We start from the raw sequence: 17,246 nt of genomic DNA, 5'->3' as shown, positions 1-17,246 counted from the left end.
ATTCAGAATTCGAATCTCTAACGCCAATCGCCTCCCTCCATAGTCCAGTATCTGCGTCGCAGCATCAACCTTGTTGGACGCTCTGTAAGCTTCTTTTACCTGCCGTACATGGGCAAGCTCGCTGACGTCCGTGGAGTATTGAGGAATGCTACCAAAGCGCTCAACGTGCTCCCGGTAGTGCATTAAGACGTGCAATTTGATGAAGTTGAAGTGCGATCTTTCCCGAATCTCCCGGATCTCCTCCAAGCCTCGCTGGGTGCTCTGGGAGCCACTAATTGCTTTCGTTCGATCTCTCGCATCCTTTAACGTCTTCTTGTACGCCCTGAATTCTAAAAAGATATCCTTGTGTTTATGGAAATCCTCGAGATAGCTCTCCATATAGTCCAGTGTGCTCGTTGTATGACTCCCATATTGCGCCATTAAGTGGAAGTCTATTAGGCTTCGAACGCATTTCAAAGCTTTTGCGAAGTCGCTCCTGACAGCCACTCCCGGGTTTCTCAGAGCAGCCGCGAGTGCTCCTAGAACGACCCGCCCCAGATTCCGCATCTCTTTCCCTTGCCATTGGGTGGTAGAACGATATGCCTTGTTTGGTACTGCTAGTCCAGGGTAAGGCGCAATCGAAGCCCAAGCTTTGTCGAATTCCTCCAATCGATGATGCTTCTTCAAGAAACCCTGAATCCACTCCATCATGTGCTTCAACATCCCCAGGTAAATATTGTGCAGTATGTCCGGTTTATTGAGATCGTACGGATTAACCCTCGGCATACCCCAGAAAGCATTGAAGAGTGTTTTGACGGATCTCCCAACAAGGTATTCTACCGGTTCTAGATTGCCCGGGTTCTCGCCAAATAGCTGTACCCTCTCCCTGTAGTCCTCGTGATTGCGCATAGAGCTTCGACGAGTGCTCCCAAGATTGTGAAACTCCACCTCGCATCTCGGGCAAGCACTAGTGCTAATGTTTTGCAAGTTTGAATGCTCGGGTTGATCGGCGATCCAGCCCGAGAGCACCGGAAAGCATAGTCGTTCGTAGCCGTCGGCGCATTTGATTAGCTCGCCCTCCTGAGAGCACTCGCGAATGCTTTGAAAGATCTCCCCAAGGGCACGATGCAGTGCCATTTGACTCTGACGTCTTAAAACAGAATTAGCGAGTGTTGTATTCTTTCCGAGCTTCGGTGGCACTGGTAGCAGCCCTAGGAGAATGAATGAATGCCCTGTGGGCTTGTTGCGCACCGACGACTTGATGTTCCCGATGGTAAGATAGATTGGCCAGGCTTTCTTGTCCCCGCTGAAATTTGTCAGATGTGTGCCATCCGACGCGCAGCTAATTGGTACGACAGTGGACCCCTCCGGTAACGTATTCTGTCGAGAAGACATTAGCGACTGCTCCTGTAGCATCATCGACTGCTCATAGAGCACCTCAAGTTGACAGGGTGAAGTTTACGGACCTGTATCTCCCACCACCAATCTCCTGTATGCATTTCCCCGTACATTCGCTCGCCGAATTCATTATGCTCCACCACGGGCGAATACACCAATGACTCCCGGAAGGCACGTTGCCCTAGAAGATATCGGACGACTACCATTGGATCCCGGTAGTAGTAAGAGATCTTCTCCCCCCCAATATCCACCTCCGAATGATTCCAGCTCGCCTTTCCCAGTATATCGTTCATTTCCTCCAACCTCTTGATAAAACCCCGCCCAGTGCTGTAGGAGCACTCGCCACTACTCGGCGGAGCGTGTAGAAAGAAGCTGTCGATGTTCCCCTGTGAGGCTTTGGACAGTGTGAAATAGCGTGCTATTCTGAACTCGTATGCTGACCGGAATGGGTGCCATGGGTATTGGAGAAGGCTCTGTGAGCACTCGTCGTAGTCCTCCGAGCGGTAAAGTGGCTCCCCAGCACCCTCGTAAACTGTCGTAGATGCCCTACTATGCCCATTTGAATCGCCATCTGCCTCTTCCATCACGAAATATGATTCGGATTCGAGGTCCGAATTGTTACCCGAATCTTGGTCGAAAATGTCCGACTCTGAATCGTAATGCGTGTCTGAATAGTAATCGGGAATGCTCTCTGGGCTCTCGTCAGTGTTGTCGGGGGTCTCTGCAGGTTGATCGTGCTCCAGCAGTGAATATTGATTTCCCAGCCATTCATCTGCTTCCAAAGGATGGATCGTTCGAAGATGTCTGTCAAAATTCGCGGAGGAGCTGTACCTCTTGCTGCAAAAAGGGCAAGACGATTTCATTGGACTCGAGAATTTGCAGTCTGCCAAGGCGGAGGCTCTTTCCTGCAGGCGGTGCAGAGTGCTCTACGAACGATTTGTCATCCAATGAGGCTCTCGCCGCCAAGCGGTTGTGCAGAGTGCTCTACAGAGTGCTCGCTGCAGAGCGCTCGCCAAGTGATTGTGAGCCTTGCGCTCGCACCTCCACCATAGCGAGGCTGATTTTGACGTCATACATCTCCAACGGAATAATGCAAACACAAACACAAGCATACAACGAGAAGAAACAACAATCACCACAATCATGCCGCCAACGATGCTCCGTTCTACCCTCTCAGCATTCGCTCTCTCTCTCTGAGCACTCGCGGATGCTATTCAGATCATGGAGAGACCATTCTCACCGCCAAATTCGATACTAATATCGGATATGCGCTCAGAGGATACACACTCTCCGACTCAGCTTCATAGCGCACAGAGCCCCGACACCAACAAGAACACAAACACCAACCCAACATAGGAATCCAATCGACACCACTGTTGGTACTACCGTCAGAGCATTCCCGAGTACGCCTAGAGCATTCATCTACGTCATTCAATTGAATCAAACCTCCAGAGTAGAATCTTCGAGTGCGCCTAGAGCATTGATCTACGTCATGTATTGGAGCAAACATTCAGCACGGCTTGGAGCACCATATGCAGCACTGGTGGGAGCGCCCGGGGGTGCTCGTACAGCACCCGAGGATGCTCGTACAGCACCCGAGGATGCTCGTATAGCACACGGGGGTGCTCTCGGAAGCATGATGAGCCCTGGAATAGCTGATTGTATTCGGTATAAGAGCACCCTTCTCCTCCTTCCAGATCGTGAGAGCTTCCTAACCATCTTCCAGCGCTACCTATCACTTCAAGCCCCTCCCTGCTATCTAAGCTTTCAAGATACCTCTTGAAAGCGCATTCAGCTCACGTTTCAAGTTTAGGCTTCAACTTGAAGTTTCAAGTTTCGTTTCAAGTTCAAGCTTTCAAGCTGCACACCTAGCGATCATATATAAGATGGTATATCCTCCTTAATCCTATTGCTTTCAGAACCATACTCATCACATATTCACTATAGCCTTCATCCTCCCCTCAGGGCACTCCAGAGCGCTCACAGAAGAAGCGAGATCGCGATCCAGACACCGACGAATCAGATAGCAAAAAACGCCGAAGGAAGGAAAGGAAGGAGAAGAAGAAGGAGAAGAAGAAGGAGAAGAAGGAGAAGAAGAAGGAGCAGAAGAAGAACGAGAAGTCCTCCCCTTCCTCGTCTCGCAAAGAGCAGAAAAGCCTCCAGCCTATCCCAGAAGAGATAGAAGAGACACCCCCGCCGCAGTCGTCGTCTTCCCGGAAGCATCCCCGAGTGGTTTCAAGCTCCCGACAGCACTCGTCACCGCCCCCTCAGCACTCGTCACCGCCCACTCGGCACTCGAGACTCTTCCCAAAAGAGTGGGAATCAGTGCAATCTGAAGCCGAGTCCGACAGCGAACGTTCCGCAGCAGGCACAGCAGCAGGCCCAGCAGGCCCAGCAACACACTCCGCAAAGCGACCAGCAGCAGGGACAGCAGCAGGCCCAGCAGCAGGCCCAAAACCCCAAGGAGGACGAGCACTTCAACGAGTCTCCAGCACTTCCCCAGAATTGGGCAGCTCGCCGCCACAACCGTCGGCCCCTGTCCGTAGAACCGTACTCCCAGTTGGTGCCCCTGCTCCAGAAGCAGTCGCCAGTGCTTCACAGAGCTCTCAATCCCGACGTCGCCGTCGGCTACCAATACCTAGTTCCCCTTCACCGGCAGAGCAGAGGCAAAGCCGCAGAGATCGTGCCCCAGAAACTCCCTCGCGTGCTCAGGTAACATACGCCAGTGCTCCAGAAGCATCATCCCCAATCTCTCAAGCCCGATACCCCGGCAGAATGACTGAGGCAAACAAAGCAAAGATGGCTTTAGGTTTGATCAACCTCCCTAAATTGTACACTAACATCCGCAACAGCCTCAAAGCGGAGATGCAGAACACCGGTTGGGTCAACAAAACCGTTTCCGGAGCAGCAGCGTTCGATGCTCTATGCCTCCATGTGTTGAACATACGCCCTCTCCGTGGTTTCCTGCCTATGTGGAACGGAGGCGATTCCGCAACCCGCAGAGCACTCGCGGACGCTTTGAAGTGGCTCATCGGTGATGTTGGGCAGAAGGAAAAGCTATCGAGGGGGCAGGGAAATCGCGAGTATAAAGAAGTTGCTGACGATAGCGATGATGATGAGGACGGTGGTCTGCCCGCCCAACGCTCTAAGAAGCGTAAACGGGACCCAGTGTCCGCAGATCTCGATAGACCTTCCATAATAGTTACGGTGGTAGACCCGGATGCTCTAGGAGCATTCTCCAGGGTTGCCCCGCCCCCTATCTATGACTGGAACCATCGACGAAATCAGAATTCGTTCATTGGAGTTCTGACCAAGATAACGTTTCCAGGGCTCTGCAATTTGATCCTGAAGCACACCCCACCCGGCAGAGCAATCAGGAGTATCTGGGGAGCACTCGATAACGTTCCACCGGCATCCAATCCTCCTGTTCGGCCGATGGAGGTGCAGATCACTGATTCGGAAGAGGTCGAGGGTTGGTTGAAGAATAGCGTTGGCAGGCCTCGGAGGATACTGGCGGTACTCCACAGAGCGGGCGCGGGTGCTAATTTGGGTGGTGCTGAAACACCGCCGCTGACACGAGCATTCCCTCATATCGAGGAAGACGATTACACCACGATCGATATTCCAGCAGAGGACTCTGATTACGAGGAGGGAAATCACCGCATAAATGCTAAAGGACTGAGGGTATATTTGCCCAGAACTGATGCCAGTAATCAAAGGCTAATCCAGACTCTTGTTAGACGTCGCGATAGACAGCAGGATGCTATCGACGACTTAGACCCCAAATACCTGAGGAAGTATCCTCTGGGTGTAGGGGTTGCTGACGCAAACTTTGCACAGGGAGTAATCTGGACGCCTGCCGGGATAGCAGCCAAGAGAGCTGCTGACGCACTCGCGGCTGCTGCTGGAGGCGGTGGTGGTGGTGGTCGTGGTGGTGGCAATCCTCCTCCGGGCGGTGGTGGTGGTGGTGGTGGTGGTGGTGGTAATCCTCCTCCGGGCGGCGGTGGTGGTGGTGGTGGTGGTGGTAATCCTCCTCCGGGCGGACCTCCTCCTCCTCCTCCTCCTCCTCCTCCTCCTCCTCCTCCTCCTCCTCCTCCTCCTCCTCCTCCGGGCGGACCTCCGGGCGGTGGTGGTGGTGGTGGTGGTGGTGGACCTTCTGGAGGCGGTGGTGGAGGCGGTGGTGGTGGTGGTGGTGGAGGTGGTGGGCCAGCTGGAGGCGGTGGAGGCGGTGGTGGTGGTGATGGTGGTGGGCATCATTAGTCTCCTTTGGTATAGTCTCTCACCACTCTTCCTGCGGATTTCTCACTACTAACCTTTGAAAAGCTGTACAGATTGCTCTCTGAGCACTCGCGACTGCTACTGAGATGGAGGAGGTGCGGTACGATTTTATGTTTTGGATTTCCTTTGTCTTGCGAGCATATATGAATTGATGGGTTTTTGAATAGCAGTATGGAGTGCTCTCTGAGCACTCGCGAGTGCTACTGAGATGGAGGTGCTGTACGATTTGATGTTTTGGATTTCCTTTGTCTTGCGAGCATATATCAATGGATATGTTTTGTCGTATTAGATGAGATTAGATGAGATTAGATGAGATTAGATTAGATTAGATTATTCCGTGTCGTAATTGCATTGCTTTTATTTCAGAGTCGAGTCAAACTCCTAGATTGCTCTCAGAGCACTCGGTATTGCTTCAGAAAGTGCAAAGTGCAGTAAAACGAGTGATTACAAATGATGCGGTTGAGCGGATCCCTGCCGTAGGAGGATTAGCCGTGCAAATTCTTCTTGATTAGCGGCGCAAATTTTCTCGCCAAGAATTGATTTCTAATCAAAGATACCGCGAGTGCTCCTAGAGCACTGAGGATATTCCTGCTAGCCATCAGAATGGCTCCCACCAAGCGCTCCTCCGGTTCAGCACCTCTTGCCCCAAAGCGCCCACGACTCCCAAGACGACCTGAAGAACATGAAGATTTACTGACTGACGAGTCTGAGATACCTTGCCGACCATTGACTCCACTGCCAGCCCGCACTCGGAGTAGTCAGTCGACAACCGCCCCAATAGCGCGTAAAGGGCTTCTGTGTTCTACCGACACATCCACTGGAAGAAGCAGCCCTAGAAGGGTAGAATTCCATCTCCCCGATGGCAATACTGACAGCGTTGAAGTGCAGGAGCATCAGGAGGATGTGCCAGAGGTGGAGGAAACCGCCGATACCAGCCACTCGGAGTATGATGACTCCCCAGAGAACGCCCAGGAGAGCTCTGAGGAGAACCTGGACGACCCGGAGGAGTCGGAAGAACCTCAAGCCTCCACTCAGCAGAGATCCCAGAGTACGGGGAAGAGGCCTCGTACAGTGCAGCCGACTACTGCCAGAGCACTGGGCAATGCTCGGAGGAGACCAACCGGAGCGGTAGCGGAGGTTATTGCTTCCTCCGACGTGTCGGTGGATGTGGTACAGGTTCGACTCCATCCCACCCATTAATGTTAAGGACAAAACGCTAACGATTTAGAGGGGAGCACGTCCGGGTGCAAAGGTAGTACGGAGAGCAGCTCCCACTTCGGCACCCAGCCAGAATGCATCCCAGAGAGCACCGCCAATACCCACACAGTCTAGGCCTTCTGAACCTGTTTATTATCATGATTACAGCTCTTCGACGCGCCATATCGATCTTTCCTCATTGCGCTCTCGATACGGGGAGTCCTCACCTACTTACCGCCCCTATCGTTCCTCCCCGCCTTTTGAGGGCGTTGGCGAGAGCTCTATGAGCAGTCCCCGGATTCCCTCAAGCCCTCAGGTATATTTACCAGAAGCGCAACCAAGAGTCTACGATATTGCACAGCTTTCGTCGTCTATTAGGGAAGGAAATGCTCCTATAGCAGAAAGCGAGGTTAGTAGTATTCCCGATAGCACTGACGACCGCTTTGAGAGCACTGTTAACATTCATGCGAGCAACCTATCTCAGAGATCCTTGTTACCTAGCTCGAGGAGTGCAAACGTTCTCTCAATGCAGGCTCAGAGGATTGAGAAGGAGTGCAGCACGCTAATCGGGGACCACACTCTTCTACATGAGCCTTTTCCACCTGCAGCGAGGCTTTCGGTACTGGTAGTGAACATGTGGGCAGCTGCCAGTCGCAGGGTGGGATGTGCGGTAGATCTGGACGAGGTCGTTATCAAACAGGTGAATGCCCTTGAAACGTTGACGAGTGCTCTGGAAGCGTAATTGACAACGATAGGTCAGAAGTCTACACTCCCGAGTCCGTTCGCACTTGATGCACGAGGTTAAAGGGCGCCTGGCGGATTCGACCATCTATGGGCTTGGAAAGCTCTCGAGTCCTGAGGCGAGGGCTGCTCAAGTAGAGTATCTTTTAAAGAATGATCGCTTCTTGAGCCCTGCGCAGCATTACGAGGTATGATCAATCCCTAGAGAGCACCCGGGGGTGCTAAGAGAGCACTCGGGTGTCAATGACCAGAGAGCACTCGGGTGTCAATGCTCGGAGAGCACCCGGACACCCGGAATGCTTGGAGAGCACTCGCGAACGCTGCTAACAGATACTAGACCTACCGTCTACGGTTTCTTGCGCCAGAGATTATCGACATATTGTACTATAAATACTTTGATGGGGTCAGGATGCGAGGGGTAAAAGACCCCGAGTTCCTAGAGCGGATTACCCCTACATTTATTTGCCTGATATCCACTGCAATTTGGCATGGCATTCGGGCATGGTCAACGGGAACATACGTGAAGCCTGACCATTTCCAGTCACAGAATGAGAGTGTTGTCAGTAAGCATCCCTGATCCCCTTACAGCTATAGCGAGTGCTTTGAGAGCAGTAACAGATGCTCCCAGAGCTATAGTGGATTCGCGCGCTGACATTGCACACGAGTAGAAACGTTCAACAGGATGAGCAACACATGGAAGGGGAGGAGTAGGCAGAATCAGGAGGCAACGTTGGAGGTGATCAAGGATAACCTCCGGGAGAAGGTATGCTATAGATGGGTGCTACAATGGCGGAGCGCTCTTCTGCATACGGAGGCTAACCTTGATAGATACGAGAGAAGAAGGGTATCACTATTGAGGTGATACCGGAAGATGGATTTAGCGAGGACGACGAAGCGTTAGCGGCGGATCTTGCGGCATTCCGGAATGCTCGGAGAGCACCCCCGAGTGCTCCAGGGGATATCTCCGACAACGGTGGCGGCCAGGAAGAGGTGGTTCAGGCTCAACTTCGGGGCATTGAAGCGGAAGAGGAAGGCGAGGAGGATGAAGATGAGGATCGCGAGGGAGGGGAGGAGGAAAAGGATCTGTAGGGCACCGGCGAGTGCTTTGGAGCGCAATGGCGAGTGCTTTGGAGAGCAGCGGCGAGTGCTTTGGAGAGATACCTATATACCTGTATTATATTCGATTGGCGATTTCAAGACGCTTGTAGTGTTAGTATTTAGTAATAGAATCACGGTTTTGGATGCTCTGCAAAGCAGTGCCTACTAAAGCAAAGAGTAGTATGCCTGGTAAAAACATGGCGCTGAAAGGTAAAATGCGGTGCGTCGGGCGCCGCTGGAGCAGTCGGGAGTGCTCCAGAAGCATTAGTGATATGCCCAGGAGTCGTCAGAGAGGTTCAGGAGCGGACAAAACGCTTCCTGAGGCGTCGCGAGAGCTCCAGGAGCGTCCAGGAGATAGGTAGTAGTCTCAGGCGAGAGAACATTCCGTCGAGAGAGCGTCAGGCGAGAGAGCATTGCGTCGGGGTAAGCGTATCACTGTCGGGGCGCTTTGGGAGGGCTAGTGCGCGCCAGGGCGCGCGAGTAGCCTAGTGCGCGCCAGGGCGGAATGCTAAGCGCCAGGGAGCGCCAGGAACGCTCTGCTGCTTCTCTGGAGAGGCAGTTTGTCTACCGAGCGCCCTGGGCGCCTCGAGCGTCCAGAGCGTCTGGCGGAGGTTGCGGGTTTGCTGATGTGTGTGTAGAGGGTCCTCCCTGGAGTAGGGGATCTGGGGTAGCAGCCCTTGATATCACCATAGAATCTTCTCCTCCGGCCTCCTCAGTTACGGCCGAGGTATCTATGAAGTAATTATCCCTTCGGGTAGTCATTGTGATAGGGGATAATGATAATATTTTTTTTTTTTTTGAGGTGACTTCGTTACTCCAAGTGAACTTGTGAGTAACAATATACTGTGAGGGATGCGTACCAGACCACAAGAGTACACTACGCAGAGCTCAGAGTTCGGCTAACAGCTACAAAGGTAGAAGTCTCCAAGGTCTCTTCAGTCAACGTCGAGTATGAATCTCCTTGATCCGATACGGGCCCCGCGAGCTACGTTATCAACAAAGATTCACTAGAGTTAGCGTATAGGATTCGTCCGTCTTCGACGTAATAGTTCAGGTAGAGTTCGAAGTCACAATAGAGTAAAGTAATTCCAAAAGTATAGTCAAATAAAGTTGTAACTCGCGTATCAACGATTTATATTGTTAAGACTCTGATTTCGCCGATGATGGTTTGGCTAGTCAGTGAATGACACAGTATTTATATCCCTCGCTTATGTCTCGAGGACCCGGTCTTCTAATAATACAGCATACACTCGGGGCCTGCCCGAGACCCTGAAAAACAACCAAGAACATTTAACTCCTAAGTCCGTAACCCAAACTCCTAAAGCCGCTGAAACCCCTCAACCTATTTATCCACTCTAATGCACGTTTCCCTGTCGATGTTTCTTCTCCATCGGCCGTCTGGTGGATAATCGTCAGCGTCGGCTATTTTGGAGGTCTCGGACGGCAAGGCTACCTACTCAGGCCTCTTCCCACATCGCTTTCCCACATAGCAGAGTCCTCTCATGCCCACAGGTACCGCCGATAGGTACTCGGTCGGCTGGCAGCTTGCGCCGATTCACTCCGAGCGGTCCGATCTTCGATCTGATTGATCCCAGCTGTCCCTCGTATATCCACCGGTACCAAAACACACCCCTCCGGTGGTTTGACGCTCCGGGGGTTATTATTGGGGTCGAAAACGTGTTTTTTAACTAGGAAAACCGCAACTCCGCGTTTGGTCGCATATCGATCGCACCACACCTCGTGGGTGCGAACCGGAGTTGATACTGGTGTTGTCGTTAGTAGCAAAGGGTATTGGGGTATCTACTAGCCTTTCTCTCACTCCCGTAAATGCTTGGCATGCCCGTAACACTGACTAGCCAAACTATTATCGGCGAAATCAGAGTCTTAACAATATAAATCGTTGATACGCGAGTTACAACTTTATTTGACTATACTTTTGGAATTACTTTACTCTATCGTGACTTCGAACTCTACCTGAACTATTACGTCGAAGACGGTCGAATTCTATACGCTAACTCTAGTGAATCTTTGTTGATAACGTAGCTCGCGGGGCCCGTATCGGATCAAGGAGATTCATACTCGACGTTGACTGAAGAGACCTTGGAGACTTCTACCTTTGTAGCTGTTAGCCGAACTCTGAGCTCTGCGTAGTGTACTCTTGTGGTCTGGTACGCATCCCTCACACGCGCCCTCTTCGTGCGCTGTTTTGTTTTATTATGTACGCGGTTCTTGTAGCTGCGGTAGTTAGTTTTGTACTTCGTTTTTGCTTTCGGGTTAGTCGGTGGAGGTTGTAGTTGGGTAGTTAGGTGTGCGATAAGCTTCGGCTTCTATGCAATATAAGATTCTCTCTCTCTCTGTATTCTACTTGCTCGCTAAGGCTCGCAAAGAACTCTCTGATATCAAACCTCGCTTCAAAACATTTTATTTTATTCCCCTCGGTTTACCCTGGTATACCATACCAGGTTGAGCCACTTTGCCCCCGATCGTACGGTCGCGTTTGTTTGTTCCAAGCGAAAGAAACACCAAGAAAACTGGCTTCTAGCGAAGAATTCTCCAGCCTTGACCTCCCAAAGGGAAGGAAAAGAAACCTTTCCGAAACATCACTCTACGCCGCTAGAAGAACTGGACATTCAATTATGTCGCAACAAGCCTCGCTCCAGTCCTTTTTCACCCAGTCTTCCCAGCAAGGGACAGCCCCTCCGCAGAACAGGAATACTCCGGTTCCCGATCCAACCCCATCCGGAGCTCAGGAACAAGAATTCTCCTCGACCTTTGCAACACAATCCGACTACAACGACCCATACCAACCGAGAATTGACTACCTCTACCCAAGCATCGTTCCCCAGGACACTCACACCCAGACGGACCTGAACTACATTACCTGGGCCATTAGACATGCCACCAGCCGAATCTGCCCACCCACCGACAGGATTGAAATCCTCGAAGAGCAAACGACCACACTCCGGAGAACAGTGGACACACTGAGGCACCAAATCGAGGCGCAAACAACTATGATCACCAGCATGCACTCGGCGATCCATCTTCTCCTCAACAAACAACCACAACCGCAGCAACCGCAGCAACCACAACAAAATCAACATCAGCAACAGCAGCAACAACAGCGAAAACCACAACAACCGCAGGGACAGAGAATGCCCCCTCCAGCGGTCCCCCAAACAGTTCCCCAAGCAGCGCCTCAGGCAGCTCCTCAGGCCCCCCCACCCGCACCCCCCCAACAAGCCCCTCCCCGTGGATGGAAAGCAGGCACCTGGGCCGCCGTGGCCTCGGCACCCGGCCCTGCTCAAGGAAATTTCCAGGTTGTAGAGAGAAGAAAGAAGTCCGCAAAGCCAAAAGCGGACCCTCTCTTCAAGCCAGAATATACCAAAATCAACAGAGAAATCATTGTTGAAACCACTGCCCCATCCGACGTCAATCCCTCTGAGATCAGGACCCTAGTTAATGCAAGAATTCAGGACGAATCCTGCCACTTTATTTCAGCAAGGAGAACACCCAAGGACAACTTTATCCTGGAAACAAAGTTTGTAACCCCAGCAACAAAGGCAATGGAGTATGCCAAAGAAATTGAGGAGGCTCTCCTCACCCTACAAGTACCAGTCGCCATCATCCGGGCAAACTCCAAATAGTCAAAGTTTCTCATTCATGGAATCCCCACAACGGTCGGAGAAGGCGTCGAGGCAGGACAACTGGTAGCATCCGAAATTAGAAGCAATTATGGAGATAACTTCCAACTTGCCCAAATCCCCCGCTGGATCTCCAGAGCAGAGACTCGAATGGAGAAAACCCACTCATCAATGGTCATCGCGCTCCCAGGACAAGTCACAATGGAAACACTAGGAGTTAAGTTCCTATCCCTCTTTAACCGCAGCTGCCACATCGAGGCCTTCCTCCCAACCTTCCCAGACACCCAATGCGCGAAGTGCCTCGAATACGGTCACCGCCAGGAGAAATGCAAAAACAGTGGGAGATGCGGTCATTGTGCCGGAGATCATCTCACCAGCTTCCACCCATGCAATCAATGCCAGGGAGGATACAGATGCACCCACACCCCAATCAGATGTCTGAACTGTAAAGGAATTCATAAGGCCTCCGACCCAGCATGCCCCGAAAGAGTTAAACGCCGATTCCTCAACAAAGGAAAGGAAAACGCCCCACCCGCTCAAGACCCACCGGCCGCACCCATCCAGGAGCCGCTTCCGGTAGTTCAAGTACCAGCCACCGCCCCAATCGGAGCAACACCCGTTCCCGAAGACGACCAACACATGACAAATAATGCTTAGGCCTCCAACCACCGCGCTCGCACACCAACTCAATTGTGCACGGAGCGAACTTATCACCAAGGCGGCGGTAGAAGAAGCGGAAACAAACTCTAGTATTTATTTTCTATTACTACAAGAACCATGGACCTCAGCAGAGGGATACCCACCAGAATCAAATCTCTTTTATATTTTTACGGCCAGCAACACCAATACAAAATGTGCAACATACGTCCGCAAACATGCCAATCTCAAACCAAAACACCACTACACACACGATAATTTCATAGTATCGATCACGGTAGAAATCCAAACCAAAAAAACCCAAATCCTAAACATATACTCCTGTGAGGGATGCGTACCAGACCACAAGAGTACACTACGCAGAGCTCAGAGTTCGGCTAACAGCTACAAAGGTAGAAGTCTCCAAGGTCTCTTCAGTCAACGTTGAGTATAATTCTCCTTGATCCGATACGGGCCCCGCGAGCTACGTTATCAACAAAGATCCACTAGAATTAGCGTATAGTATTCGACCGTCTTCGACGTAATAGTTCAGGTAGAGTTCGAAGTCACGATAGAGTGAAGTATTTCCAGAAGTATAGTCAAATAAAGTTGTAACTCGCGTATCAACGATTTATATTGTTAAGACTCTGATTTCGCCGATGATGGTTTGGCTAGTCAGTGAATGACACAGTATTTATATCCCTCGCTTATGTCTCGAGGACCCAGTCTACTAATAATACAGAATACACTCGGGGCATACCCGAGACCCTGAGAAACAACCAAGAACATTTAACTCCTAAATCCGTAACCCAAACTCCTAAAGCCGCTGAAACCACTCAACCTATTTATCCACTCTAATGCACGTTCCCCTGTCGATGTTTCTTCTCCATCGGCCGTCTGGTGGATAATCGTCAGCGTCGGCTATTCGGAGGTCTCGGACGGCAAAGCTACCTACTCAGGCCTCTTCCCACATCGCTTTCCCACATAGCAGAGTCCTCTCATGCTCACAGGTACCGCCGATAGGTACTCGGTCGGCTGGCAGCTTGCGCCGATTCGCTCCGAGCGGTCCGATCTTCGATCCGATTGATTCCAGCTGTCCCTCATATATCCACCGGTACCAAAACACTCCCCTCCGGCGGTTTGACGCTCCGGGGGTTATTATTGGGGTCGAAACATGTTTTTTAACTAGGAAAACCGCAACTCCGCATTTGGTCGTATATCGATCGCACCGCACCTCGTGGGTGCGAACCGGAGTTGATAGTAGTATTGCCATTAGTATCAGAGGGTATTGGGGTATCTACTAGCCTTCCTTCTTACTCCCGTAAATGCTTGGCATGCCCGTAACAGCTCCCCAGGCCGAAGTGGCCCCTTCGCTCAAATAGCAAGTACAATCCAAACCCTTGATAACTGTCTAGTAATGGGAGACTTCAACTGCCACCACCAGATGTGGTACGGAGTAAATTCACATGAATACAGAAACAACATTCGAGCAGACCGCGTCAACGGCGCACGGTTAAAACGATGGATAACCCGACAGAAACTGACCCTCCTGAACGAACCAGGGGTCTTTACGCATTTCCCCAGAGACAGAGGGAAAAGGCCCACAACTATCGACCTTGCATTTGTAAAAGGCCCAACACTTGACCACAACCTACGATGGAGCACTGAACCCTACGGAGCGGGCTCAGACAACGGGAGAACCTCCGTTCACTTACACTTGGAAAAACCACCTTTTGTACCAAGACGACTGTGGCGACAAACAGACTGGAAGCTATTGGAGAACCACATGTCAAACATTTCCATCCCTGCAGAGGCATGGGAAACCAAGGAACTCACGGAACAAACTGTCGACTTCTTCGTAGAACTGGTCAGGTCAACTATCAGTATAGTAACACCACTCTCGAAGGAGGGGGTAAGAGCCAACTCCTGGAGGTCAGATAAAATGAAACAGATGAAGGCAAAGGTAAACTCGGCAGAGAGGAAGGCGAGAAATACGAGGAAACCCAACCATGTGGAGGAGCACCGGAAGGCATGCAGAGAGTGGACAGTCATGATCCGGAAGGCAAAAGCGGACCAGCGGGAAAAGACGATAAATGAAGCGAAAGGTAGTGAAGTCTGGAGGATCCTAAACGCAGGAAGGAGACGAGACACAATCATACCAACCATACAAGGTGAAGAAACGTTTGCGGGGAAATGCCAAGCTCTAAGAGCACATCTCTTCCCCTCAAAACGGACGTCCCCCGACCACCCCCCCTTAAACATTAGACCCCCCTCTTTTGACCTCCGAGACACTTTTGACATAGTCACCCCCGAAGAACTCAAAAAAGCAATTGACTCCTGCCCAGTGCACTCGGCGACCGGCCCGGATGGCATTCCCTACACCTTCATCAAAGCAATAATCAAGGCAAACACAACTCTAATCCAAGACATGTTCTCCGCTATGCTTCGGCACGGAGTACACCCAGCGGAATGGAAAGTAGCAAAATGCATCCCGATCCCGAAACCCGGCAAAGCAAATTATCACGAAGCAAAAGCCTACCGGCCCATATCCCTTCTACAATGCTTCAGCAAGATCCTGGAGAAAATAGTGGCTCAAAGACTCTGTACCTCCGGGGAAATCCTAGGCACACTCACGGCGAATCAATTTGGGGGGAGACCAACCATCTCAGCAATTGACGCCCTCTTAAGAACCCTAACACCAATACAACAAAACCTACTACTGAAAAACAGCACCGGAGTCGCCCGGCGGGACAGACCAGCGATCCTAACCAACGATATCCAGGGAGCATTTAACTGTGTAGACCACCTACTCCTCGCAGAGATCATGCACCAACAAAAATTCCCCAGCTACCTAACAGAATGGTGCAAGGAATTCAACACCGGCAGAAAACTACAGTTCCAATTTAACCACGAACTAGAGGAACCACAGCCATATGAATCTGGAGTCCCGCAAGGTAGCCCCATGTCCCCGGCTCTATTTATGATTTACGCCGGAGTAATCCTGGACCCAACAAGCAGTCCGAAAGAGATGGACACAACATACATCGATGATGATGCGCTGGTGCAAATATCCAAAACACCAGGCTTCATAATCAAGAGAATGGAGGAACGAATGAGAGAAAGACTAATAAAAGCTGACCCACTCCAAATCAAATACGACCCGGATAAATCGGACCTGATCTTCTTCCGCCCCACTACATCATCCATACAACAACCACGACTTCCAGTCAAAATCAACGATACCGCGATATACCCCAAAGAGAAGCTGAAATACATAGGAGTCTGGATAGATCCGACCCTCTCCTTCCGGCCCCACATCGAAGCAGCGATCGCAAAAGGCCTTAAAGCCCTCCATCAAATCCGGAACACTGCCCACCTGCCAGGCATGACAGTTAAGACAATTCACCACCTAATAACACAAGGCTTCCTTCCAAGTCTGCTCTACGGATCCGAGGCTTGGTGGACTGGCGCAGACCACATTATAAGATCCCTCGAACCACTATACAACGAAGCTGCCCGGGTCATCACAGGCCTACCACGATGGACCAAGAGAGCTAAACTCCTTCGAGAAGCAAGTTTACCCCCCCTAGAACACCTCCTGACATATCGTTCAAGACAGTACGGAACCAGAATACTCTGTACCGATGCAACCCACCCCAACAATGAATCCCTGATCGAGCTCCTCCCATACAGAGAAGCAAATATCAAAGGAACAGGTTTACACCGAATCGCCTCTCTACTACTCCCATATCAAACCCCCGGAAATGCGAGAGATAAGTGGAATCAAAATAAACTACTACGCGACCACCTGTTGGAAGAATGGAATACACAACCAATACCGAACTACCACCATCGGGGGGAATTCCGCCCCCCTCCCAAGATAGCGAAACTCACCCTTACGGAAGCAAAAAAAGTATTTCGAATCCGGTGCCAAACCACCCGAATCGACAAACACGCAGTACATACAGACCCCGAACCATGCCAATGTGGTGTGGAAAACTCAGCGAAACACGTACTGATGGAATGCCCAGCATGGGCTCGAATCCGCGCCCCTCTGATAGAGAAAATCCCCGGAGCGATGACCTGGGAAAACTGGATGTTCACAAATCTGAAAACGGACCTCATCCTACAATTTGCAAAGAAATCTCAACTCTCGAAATGGTACGAGTCGGCGGAGGCGGAGGCGGACCTGGAAGAGGGGATGGAAGAAAATGACTAGAGGCGGGATTAGGAAGGGCAGTTTCCTTTTACCTTTTATTTTGTTTAGTTCTTGTTGTC

The 17,246-nt window shown here is 51.2% G+C and overlaps 2 protein-coding genes across 2 annotated transcripts; both read left to right on the top strand.

Annotated features, from left to right (window-relative positions):
- Positions 1–6,258: 6,258 nt before the first annotated feature.
- Positions 6,259–8,682, top strand: H6S33_004267 (uncharacterized protein; the record flags this gene model as incomplete). Its single annotated transcript, XM_044835609.1, has 6 exons — positions 6,259–6,831; positions 6,884–7,552; positions 7,608–7,781; positions 7,931–8,156; positions 8,262–8,356; positions 8,422–8,682. 6 exons carry the CDS (start codon positions 6,259–6,261, stop codon positions 8,680–8,682), a joined length of 1,998 nt encoding a protein of 665 aa, XP_044691005.1.
- A 5,703-nt stretch (positions 8,683–14,385) lies between these two features.
- H6S33_004266 (uncharacterized protein) lies at positions 14,386–17,187 on the top strand (the record flags this gene model as incomplete). The annotated part of the gene is made up of 1 exon (XM_044835608.1): positions 14,386–17,187. The coding sequence occupies one exon, from the start codon at positions 14,386–14,388 to the stop codon at positions 17,185–17,187; it is 2,802 nt and encodes a 933-aa protein (XP_044691004.1).
- Positions 17,188–17,246: the final 59 nt, after the last annotated feature.

Source organism: Morchella sextelata (genome assembly GCF_020137385.1).
Source record: "Morchella sextelata strain SCLS chromosome Unknown scls_17, whole genome shotgun sequence".
NCBI lineage: Eukaryota > Fungi > Ascomycota > Pezizomycetes > Pezizales > Morchellaceae > Morchella > Morchella sextelata.
This window is presented reverse-complemented; position numbering and strand designations above follow the sequence as displayed.